Source organism: Notothenia coriiceps, unplaced genomic scaffold (assembly GCF_000735185.1).
Source record: "Notothenia coriiceps isolate Sejong01 unplaced genomic scaffold, NC01 NC01_scaffold00011601, whole genome shotgun sequence".
Classification (NCBI taxonomy): Eukaryota; Metazoa; Chordata; class Actinopteri; order Perciformes; family Nototheniidae; genus Notothenia; species Notothenia coriiceps.
Window position 1 is genome coordinate 148176 of NW_011344302.1, and position 11324 is coordinate 159499.

Below are 11324 nucleotides of genomic sequence, written 5' to 3' on the forward strand. Positions count from 1 at the left end.
GAGTGTGTGGGAGAGAAACTCCCTCTGGTGGAACACAGGGATTTTAGCCTTTGCAGACCATTTACATGCACACAAACCTTTAGAACACACTTTAGGAAAGGGAAACTCCAGAAAAGCAGTTAAGAGTACAGAGGAGAGTATTCCTCATGACGTCATTACATAACCTGATGGATCTACTTCTTTGTTTTAGGCATGTTGATGAGAACATGAACCAGCCTAAAGACACCACCCCTCTCCTCCATAATGGAAACGGCTCTGAAACATCCCTTCAAGCCCTTCTGAAAGCCCAACAGACCCCACCAGAGAAAATGGGGGACTATGACCTGTCCATGGAAGCCAGGCTGGCCTTCATCGAGAAGGGAATTAACAACGGCATGGGAGAAACGTACACCAAGTGGGACCAGATCAATATGAACGTGTCCAAATTACCAACGGACAACATGGTGCGGCTGGACGATCTGGATCAAACCAAGAATGGTTCAGTCAACCCAGAGGACAGCAAGCAGGGCTTCAGCAATGACAACATGGAGCATTTCCTGAATGGAAACCAGCAGGTCAGTGACTGCATCATCAGTCTGGGGAACAAAAGCCAAGCGATGAGAGTGGAGACGTCTGCGGTGCATTCGGCCTCGACAGGAACGACCGCCAGCAGCGACATGTCTCTCTCTCGCAGCACCGAGGAACTGTCTCCAGAGAAGAGGTGCAACCCCCCGCAGGTGATGAAGTGTCAAAGTGTAAGCAACATGGAATCAGGAGGACTGAAGCTATTCTCCTTTGATGGGGGCGATGAGTGCTATGACACAGCAGGCATGACCAGGATGGCAGGGGCCGGCCCAGGGCCGGGGGCTCCTCAGGGCCAGAGCATCGTCAGGAGCAAGTCGGCCAGTCAGTTACTCAACGACCAGACTCTGCAGATCTACGCCGGCTCTTCCGCCTCCTCCTCAGACCTGCTGTCCTCCTCCAAGCCCCCTGCCAGCACCAGCAGATACCCCGTGTCTTCCAGCATGGCCACGGGTCCCCCCCCCCCTCAGTACAACATCCAGTACTCAAGCAGTGCCCTGCCTAAAGAGGGTCTGTGGGCCCCGAGGACGCCCATGCCTCCTGAGCAGCATGGCTACCTCCCTCCTCCTCCACACTCACTAGCCAACACCAACTACTCAAACCGTAACCAAGCCCCTCCCTACCCTCATCAGCACCAGCAGAGGGGGCCTCCCAAACCCTCCGGGGACATGTGGGCTTATTCTACTGGAGGCCAGGGCAGAAGCAGCACTCTGCAGAGGCAGAGCAGCACCGCCTCCACCGCCTCCATGGGCGACCCCAGACGCATACAGGTGCCTGACGGGGAATACATGACATACCGGGACATCCACACCCTCGCCAGGGGGCCACTGGCGATGAGCCAAGCCATGCAGAGGCCCCTCTCAGCGCGCACTTACAGTATCGACTCTCCGGGATCTTCCAGGCCTCCCTGCGCCCGGCCGCAGCCTCACGAGCTTCCAGAGAGGACCATGTCCGTCAGCGACTTCAACTACCAGCAGAGCAGCCCCAGCAAGAGGCCCGCCACCAGGGTGAAGTCTGAGCACTCGCTGCTGGAGGGGCCAGCACAGGTGCCGGGGGGAGTCGGGGCGGGAAGGGTGCCAAATGACTGGAGAGACCAGGTGATGCGGCACATCGAGTACAAGAAAATGGAAAAGGTAAAAAAAGTACTGCTGTGGTTTGTGAAATGTCAGTGAATACATTTTCAGACGGGAATAGCTTTTTTGTTTCTGTAAAGGTTAACATATGGACTGTAGATTACAATGATGACTCCAACAGCACGAATACAATTGTCCTTAAGGGGAAGCCCAACAAGGATACCGTTTCATGCATTTGGTTTTGAAACCAAATAATAATAACCATAACCATTTTATTTTCAAGCGCTTTATCAGGTGCTCAAAGGTAGTTGGTTTGGGGTGAAATGAAAGCATCTCAAAGTAAAAAATGAAAAGAGATATAAAAGATTTGATGGGGGTTGGTGAGCAGTAGAGAAGGTATTATACCAACTTGAAACAAATCCAAGATATACTGGCTATCAGAACCTATTCCTTTATTGGGGTCTCAAACCTGGGCAAACAAAACGAAAAGTATGTGGATATTTAGATGGGATGAACCTTTTAACATGGAGTCCGGAGTTTACCAAAGCCTACTAACCCAGCCGTGTGCACAATATTTCTGATTCTTTGCATGTGTGTGTTTTATAAGCTGTAAACCTTTTTGTTGTGTCTTTTATGTCATCACTCGTGTGGTGGATGCATGGTCTCGGCTAACATGTCCGTGTTGCCGGTTGTCCCGTGTCGTCCCTCATTTCAGAACGCGCTGTCTCGCTCCTATAATTCCAATAACGCTCCGCTGAGCTGGTCTCACTACGGCAGCTCTAGGGATATGCATGCCAGCCAGGGGTCTCTGGTGTTTAGTGCCAGGGACGGAGGGCCCTACGGAGCGCTGGGCCTCTGTGTGAGTACTGTGACCTGAAGTCAGCTCCTTCCTGCAGCTCGTAACCAGCCGGGGCTTCCTGCTAGTTTCACATCCTTTAGAAGAAGAGTAATGTTTCCTTCTCTCCTGGGTGTTGAGAAGTGATCACTGACCCTCACAATCTTTCACTTGTCCTTTTTTGAAGTGAAAGTATAATGTCTCTCCTAACGTCTGATTCTCATGAACACAGACCCTTCCTAGTACGTGACTGTCTCCTCCGAGTGTGAAATGGGTGGTTTGTTTTGTGTCTCCTTTTACTGTAGTGCAGTTGGACTTGTTTAAAAGGGGCCTACTTATATTTTGTACCATCATCAAATTGACTCCTAGGCTTAACTATACTTTATGCTAGAATCAGAGAAAGATGTATCTGCTGAAGTCACACTGAATGGATGAAGGATGCTGCAGAGCTTAAGATTTTCAAGTAATTATCTCAAATATTTTCCTTCAAAAAAATGTATAAGCTGTGTTTGGCAAAATGTATTGTCGACCACATGCATTAAAGTAATCTAGAAAGATTTTTCTGTCTCTTTTTTTTGCAAAGAGTTAACATTTATTAAATCTAGTGACACATTTACAGCAGTATCTTTTTCTAAATGTTCCTGGCAACATAACTGAAGCAGGCTTTTTAGCATATAAAGAGGCTTTTTCTTAATTAGAGTCTAAGTTGATAAAGAGATATGTTGTTTTATTTATGGTACACCCCCTTTTTAAACCAGCCAGGTGCTCTAACATCATAATCATCATGGTGTGCGTTATCCTTCAAACAACCGTGATTTTCTTCTCCTTCTAACTGCACTTGATATCCCTATTCTGCTCATTCCTCATCTTCACTTCAACTCCCTGTCACTTCAGACTCACTTCACATCCTCTCACATAGTGTGTGGGGATGAAATCTGTGTTTGCAAAAGGTAAGTGGTCAGAGGTGTGTGTTTGAGTGACTAGAAAGTGGGTATTAGAATCTGTAGAGAAGAATAAGAGGCTCTGACACAATCTAAAGATAAGAGCATTGTGTAACCCCCTCCCTACTTAACATTTAAGATTCTCCTTTTCCCCCGTAAGCCAATATTTAGAATGACACGCTTCTCAGACTGTGAATAGAAACTAAGCACAATTGAATCCGATTCCTATTAGCTGTGTCCCTTTCACCTCCTTCGTTCACGACCTAATGTCATCCCTAGACATAAGAAGTGTTGGTGTCAGTGTGTACTCGTCTGTCCTGCCTGTTATCCTTGTTGTTTCAGTGCAGTGGGGTTTGGGCACTGTTGATAATCATCACTGTCTGCCCTTTCAGGACGATGTGTTTCCCCAAGGACAGCAGAGCTACACCATGGACCCTCACAGAAAAGTAGGTTCACACACAGACATCTGGCTGCAGAGCAAGACGTGGTGGTCAAATGTGCTCATTTCAAAACTCAATCCCAACCTCATGTGTTTTTGTTTCCTAGGTGCCTTTGATGAACGGTCAGATGGGCCCCTCTGTCCGTCCTCAGGCGAGCCAGGGGTCCATGGCCCGCCACCCCTCCAGAGAGCAGCTCATTGATTACCTAATGCTCAAAGTCTCCCATCCTCCCCAGGGGCCGCCGCGTATCCCGCCTGATGCTCTGCAGCAAGAGGTGAGGCATGGGGTAGAACTACTTGAAACACTGAACTGTTAAAAGCCTTTTATATTTTCATGATACTCTTTATTAGATGTCTTTATTGGCTGAGCTGAAGCTTGGTTAAAAGAAGAGTTCCACAGTTTGAGGCTGTCTGATGTTTGATTACTTTCTTGCAGAGCATTGGAAGAGAATATTAATACTCTAGTGCAGTGGTTCCCAACCTGGGGGGGCAAAGATCGCAGGGGGGGCCCCAGGCCTCAGATGATTTGAGGCCAAATATCATATTAGACTTTTTTTTCCCTTTTTTTTTTCTTCATAATTTTCTCCTTTTTTCAAATAATTGTAAAGCAATACATGATTGTCACTGAAAGCCTTGTCTCTACATTACAATAAAATATAAAAAAATATTGATTCATTCATTTTAATATAAATTCAAGTTAATAGCTATTAAAGGCATAAAAAGAAAGAAATGTATAACTCTTTCTTAATAGAAATGTTTCTTCTGCCCGTAAAGTGTCCAAACCAGGGTTTTCTGGATAAGCGCAATTTATAAAACATAGTCATTGTCCATGCCGGTTTCAGTTGGATTATTTGTCACAGTTGCTCCGATGAGATCGGTGTCCTCCATTTTGTAGATTATTTACGACTTTTGAATCCACATAAACACATCTTAAAAAATAATTTCCATGTAAAAAAAATCACAGTTTTTTGTAAAACTGTTGAAATATAAGACTATGAAAAATACACAACTAAAGAGACTACAAATCCCAGAGTCGCGTAAGTGATGTCATAACTGATGTCACAATTGTTGTCCTCTGCCAAATATAAGAGATAGATAAGATAACTTTAACAAGATGCCTGTGTGCTTAGTACCAGGTTGTTATCATACCAGCAATGGGTCTTGCTCGTTCTTTTGCTTCCCGTCTGATGAAAGGACCAGGAGTGGCTGGATCAAGTTAGCTACCTAGCAAGTAGCAAGCATGTTAGTTAGCATTACAGCCTTAGCCTTGTCATTTTTATTAGCCTTAACATGAAGTAACATCAAGTAACCCAAAATGTTAAACAGTAAGAGTAGTAGTCATATTTCGTGAACCCTTTGAAGAGTACTGTCACACCGGTGTGATCATTCTATAATACACCATTTAAGCCCGGGGGAGAAATGCTAACGCTAATGCTACATTAGCACCGGCGTTCTATTCTATTTCAAGCTATCTGCACAAATGGTTTACATTAAACATAAAAAAGATCAGGCAGGCAGGCAGGCAGCTTTGCATGACATTCTTCTGGACATGTTTCATTGTGTTGATAGTGAGGGTAGTCAATTACTTTTTTGACAAGACAGTAGTGACGGCCATCTTGGTGACGTGTGTTGTTGTGGGAGACCAGAGATGTAGTTCATTGTGCGTTTCACACAAACAAATGTGTTACTTCACAGTTTTACGACACATTTAAAAAAATTTGACTTGCAAAATTATCTTTTAAATTTACAAACGAGGTATCACTATGTGGTAATGTGGGGCACAATTCAAAATGGGACTCGGGAAAGGATAACTTTTCCTCTCCATTGACTTCACTACAGTAATTTTTTTTTCTGAAATACAGGGGTCCCATGGGGGACCTCCCAGGAAAGGGGAGGGACTCTCGCCACTCTCTAATAAGGTATGGCCCCTACACTATATTATTGAAAATATAGCATGATATCTCCTTCTCCTTTCTAAGCAACGCCGTAACTTCTTCATGATTTAATGCCTAGACCCTCCCAAAAGAAAAACGATTCTGCCGACGGCAGGAAATTTACCGCATACATCAGCAAAATGCGCAGGTTTTAAAAAAAAAACGGCCAACATATTTATCAAAAAGGCCAGAGCTAACATCCCCCGCGCATTTTCCACACAAAGTGAGAAGAAAAAAAAGTTACACTCGTCCTTCGACAACGTGCGTNGTCATGGTCAAATATCTGGATTAAGAGGTTGCTTTTTCTTTGCACAGCATGAAAGAAACGCGAAATGAATGGGCTGTGATTTGAGTTTTTTAAGCAGATGTTGAGTTCAATAATTTGTACGGCCCTCGAAGGATGTTGTAAAAATTGAAATGGCCCTTGAGAGGAAAAAGGTTCCCCACCCCTGCGGTAGGGGAACAGGGACTGATCATAAAGCACCGGGTGATTCCCTACCGCTACGATTATTTTCTCCCCCATTTTTTGGCATATGAGGAAATGAACTGCGGTCTGGCTCTCCCAGCATACACGCGGTTTGATTGGCTAGCGCTTGTACTGGCAGATTTGCATAAACGGGATTTGATTGGCTGAGGCCTCCGTCGAGGCGTCAAAAGTAGAACATTGCTCTACTTTTGCAGCGAGCACCGCGAGAAAAGTTTTCTCGCGGTGCTCGCTGCAAAAGTAGAGCAATGTTCTACTTTTGACGCCTCGACGGAGGCCTCAGCCAATCAAATCCCGTTTATGCAAATCTGCCANGGACTAAGTACGGTACTCAGAAACTGTACTTGAGTAAAAGTAGAAGTACTGAGATCTTTTAGTGAAATGATAAGTACTCAGATCTTGTACTTATTAAAAGTAGAAGTACCAGAGTGTAGGAATACTCTGTTACAGTAAAAGTCCTGCAATCAAAATGTTACTCAACTAAAAGTACAAAAGTATTCTCATCAAAATATAGTGAAAGTAGCGACAGTAAAAGTAGTCATTGTGCAGATTGGTCCATTTCAGAATAATAGATATGATATGTTTTATAATGATTGATCATTAAAGTGTTCTCAAAGCTGGTAAAGGTGCAGCTAGTTTGAATGACTTTGTATACTGCAGGGTAGCTTGTGAATTTACTCCAGGTGGAACTAAAGTCTGATTCAACACTTGATTAGATTTCACATTGCCAGCAACATTTACCAGTATATTGGAATTAAACTCGTTATATGGTGCTTTAGGTCCTAATTGAATCAGTGCGTACATCTGCTACAGCGCATGATGCCTCACAGTCCCCCTGGTGTTTGCACTGTCCTTATGCAGTGTGGTATTCATTTACTGCAAAGGATGAAATGAAGACAGAAGAACCGTTGCTAAAGAGCATTCGTTTATTTTCCACAGGTTACTTCAGAAACAGGTAATTATGTACAAAATCTGGAATGTTGGATAAATGCATTTCAATCATCATCTCACTGTTTCCAGAGAAACCTTAGAAATACTAGCTATACATTAAAACCAGTGCCTCTGCATTGCAATTTATTGCTGGTTTTACAATCGCAAGTCACTAATGCCGTCATTAATTATTTTCTCAATTTTTTAAGATATTTACAATTTGATTAGTGAGGTCTAAAAACCAAAGAAGGCTGCTAAATAAATAAGAACGATACGGGAGCGTAAGAAACGAGCGACATGAATGAAGAAATGTTTTTATCTCCCTAGATTTTCTAACATGTCTATGTTTTTTTGCCATGAATATAAAGTGACCATTACCGCAGAAATCCCCTCAAAGTCAACAGAAATCACCAAGAAATTAATACAAATAATAAAAACAAATCATCTGTGTGAAATACTACGCTCTGTGAGACATTTAGGAAATCATTTCATTTTCATGTGGATACAATTTACAAATTCTAGATTCAGTTAAAAAATTAAGGGTACAGCTTCACTTAGAACTACCTTTAAACATTTGGACTATTATATAAAAAGGTATTTCATTTTGTGAACTACCAGTGTTTAAATTTGGTTCAACAGTGCCACACGCATAAAATATAAATCTATTTAACTACACATGGGATCAGTAGAGGCCACAACCTACTGTAAACAAGTTGAGGGAATGCCATGTGGATAAAACACTACATATTATACAAATAATTCAGTGGTCACAAATGTGTGGTTGGAATTGAAGGGCCCATTATTTAGTGAATTTTATCATTCCCGTTTGTTGTGGAAACACGTCTCACTCAAGAGTTATTTACCAGTGAAAGAATATTAACGGAGATGTGCACAGAGAATACGAAGTGACATAATGCTGCTTGAAAACACATTTTCCTACATGTGACAAACATTAGGAATGATCTGAGAAGTAGTTTTGACTCAATTCGATTTTTAAAGTGGATTATTTTTGCACAAATGAACGTGAGGAGCTACGGTAATCTAAGCGACACACAGTCAGTCAAACGCATTGGACAAAGTGACACCATCTTTCACTTTTACACAACGCAGAGAAATCTTTTGTTAAGCACTGTTTATATTTCTTGTGCTATGTCATTAGAAAAAAAACATGTTTTCACAATATAAAAATTATGTAAAATCATTGGTGATTACTAAAGATTGTGTTTAAAAAAATGCTATCTGATGATCTTTTTGAAAATAAAGGCTTTAGTATTGCTTTGAAGCCATGATGCTGCAAATGCTGTGATTATGTGAGTATTGCTCGGGTTCTGGGGTCCTCCCCCTGCTCAAACAGTTCCAGGTCTATGGCACTTGACAACTTGTTTCTCCCAGCTCTACTCTCTGTACAGCAAAGAAAACATATTGAGAAACGGTTCCAAAGTGATGAGTAAGAAGCGTGATTAAAACATCATTTCATAGACACAAAAGGCAAACTGTGGTCTTCTCCCATGTAAAAACGGACAGATGTTGAAACCCCTGCAAAATAAAACGTTCATCTCCCTCCAATGGCCGCCTGAAAGATGAAGCCCTTAAGAAATAAAAACACACGAGTGAAACGTTGACCTGTTCTTATTCAAATATCTTTTCAATATCCTGCACTCTCCCTGTCCACAAACTTGCTTTGGTTCACTAGCACACCCGCCATGTCTTTCTACGCTTAAAGGAAGGGTTCCAACATTTTGGGAAACACGTGCAGCTCTTTCTGTCGTACGGTCACTGCGAGTGCTTCAAACTTCTCTCAGAAAATGTCCCAAAATGTTGAACTTCAGCTTCAAACTAAAGCTTCCGACTGAACAGATTAAGGCTGAGCTAACACCTCCCCTCTCCCATTTCCGCAACATCCGAGAAGCTGTGATTCATTCATATTGCCAAGGATTGTCTTCCACACAGCGCAGGTAGTGGTGTGTAGGGAAGGTGTGCAGAGCCGTGAGGATATTCCTGTGGAAGCGTCGCGTGTTCACAGGTTTATGGAAGCAGGGCTGGATCAAACGATATCTCTCCGAAAAACAAAATCAAATCACTTCCTTGATCTACATTCGTCTCCACAAGAAAAGCACGTAACATCGTCCTCCGTAAAAGATCGCAGGGCAGACCAGATTTCAACATCTTAGATTAAAAGTAAAAAAAAAAAAAAGGCGAGGGAGTGGTCAATTCATGTCAATCTGCAGAAATGAAACCTCATTCATGATCAAGGACTTCTGAGTTGTGGACAAAAGAAGAAAAAGGAAAAGATGATCTGTACAGAGACCACAGTAATTATTTGCATCAGGTCACATCTTCAGCTTCTTTTGTATAAAAATATATATACCACAGTGATGGCCTTTTGAGGACTCGTACTCGTTTCACTTTGATCCACTACATTCAGTGGTTTTCCCCGTAAATCAAGGCTCTGCTATAAATAGTCCCGGCATGTCAGTGTCCTCTGCGTACAAAAATATGAGAGTCAACATTAATGTCTCCGTTTGCCTCGTGTCCCTCAGCTTCAGAGGTCAGGTTCAGTCTATGCCTGCGCTTCTCTTACGATAATCATGTCCACAGTGTTAGGAAAAGTCTTCAGGAGGGCCACTGCGTTCCCGTGATCGATATTCACAAAGCTGTAGCCGTTTGCCTGGAAGAGACAGCATTTTGGTTAACATAGAGAACTTGATAAAGCTTTAACTAATCGCCAAGAATGCAATGATATTTCTGTGATGTTTTTGTCAGATGGCTAAATACCTGGAGGATTTTATCTCCAGGCTGAAGAATCTTAGATGCCGGCCCCTCAGGTTGAACTCTCGTCACAAATATACCCTTAAATCAGACCCACAAAGGATCATTGTTAATTATGCAAATCACACATCAGTTTCTTCTAAAATAACAAATCATTGAATAAATGGCATTCTTTGAGTATGGTATTAGAACTATTTGACTTACATTGTCGTCTGGGCGAAAAGGATTTCCCCGACCTCCCACTCCTCCTGATATACTGAAACCAAGCTCTGGATTTTTCTCCACTTTCACACGAAACTGAAACCAACCCACATTAGTCATTTACTGTTAATCACACAATTGACCTACAGTATGCTTGAAAAACCACACAGGATGTCTTTTTGAAATGACTTGACAGCTCTTTGAGAAACAAAACTATCGGAAATGAACATGAATATTTGATTCTTACTTACTTAAAACTCCCTTAAGATAATAGTTCAGCCTTTCAGCAACAAAGTCAATATGCATTTCCTAAGTTCCTAAGAAGAAGTTGCATATCAGATCCACTAGAGCAGTGGTTCCCAACCTTTTCTCCCAAGAGCCCCCCCGAATGACTCCTGTTGGAAGTTGCTCCTGTTGGAAGTTGCACCCCCCAGCGGTAATTTAAGTTTAAACGTCTCAAAAATGCTACAACTACTGTCACAAACTGGATGAATGTGAAGTATTTTGTTAAAGGAGGATGAAAGCGTAATTAAGGAGCACTATTGGAGTGACTTTGATGGTTATTGGACTCAGGATTAATAGAGAGGCGAAGTCCCTGCCCTTCCGGTGGACCTCCATGGGACCTTATTTCGGAAAAAATATGTATTGAAGTCAATGGAGAGAGAAATATTATCTTTCGATCCCGTTTGAATTGTGCCACGAATTAAACATTTGATGTTTGTCAATTTAAAAGATTTTTTTGTTTGAAACGCTCAAAGAACTACATCTCTGGTCTTGCACAACAACACACGTCACCAAGATGGCCGTCACTACTGTCTTGCTAAACAAGGGATTGACTACCCTCACTATCACCACAATGAAACACGTCCAGGAGAATGTCATGCAAAGCTGCCTGTCTTCCTTTGATTCTCTCTGAACTGCCTGGTCTTTTTAATGTTTAATGTCAACCATTTGTGCAGATGGCATGAAGTAGAAAAGATCGCAGATGCTAATGTAGCGTTAGCATTTCTCCCCCGGGCTTAAATTGTGTATTATAGAATGATCACACCGGTGTGACAGCAGTGTTTCCCCTATATGTTTTCAGCAGCGGCGCTGCGCCGCTGCTGAAATATGCGCGCCGCTGCTAGGGGGCGCAAGCCCCCAAGCAGAATAAAAAA

The 11324-nt window shown here is 42.7% G+C and overlaps 1 protein-coding gene and 1 long non-coding RNA gene across 3 annotated transcripts; one reads left to right on the forward strand and one right to left on the reverse strand.

The window, feature by feature from the left end:
* Nucleotides 1-192: 192 nt before the first annotated feature.
* LOC104946842 (protein LAP2-like) lies at nucleotides 193-4316 on the forward strand. Of its 2 annotated transcripts, XM_010772732.1 has the most exons (4): nucleotides 193-1694; nucleotides 2350-2493; nucleotides 3803-3856; nucleotides 3957-4316. In XM_010772732.1, the coding sequence occupies exons 1-4, from the start codon at nucleotides 207-209 to the stop codon at nucleotides 4164-4166; spliced, it is 1896 nt and encodes a 631-aa protein (XP_010771034.1). In that variant the 5' UTR covers nucleotides 193-206; the 3' UTR covers nucleotides 4167-4316. The 2 variants fall into 2 exon arrangements, with proteins under 2 accessions (XP_010771034.1, XP_010771035.1); XM_010772733.1 differs by lacking the exon at nucleotides 2350-2493 and having other exon boundaries at nucleotides 3957-4313.
* Nucleotides 4317-7179: 2863 nt separating this feature from the next.
* On the reverse strand, nucleotides 7180-10293 carry LOC104946843 (uncharacterized). Its single transcript, XR_798501.1, has 3 exons — nucleotides 10171-10293; nucleotides 9973-10047; nucleotides 7180-9865 (listed from the first exon to the last, which is right to left on the reverse strand). It is a non-coding gene; the product is annotated as an uncharacterized lncRNA (long non-coding RNA).
* Nucleotides 10294-11324: the final 1031 nt, after the last annotated feature.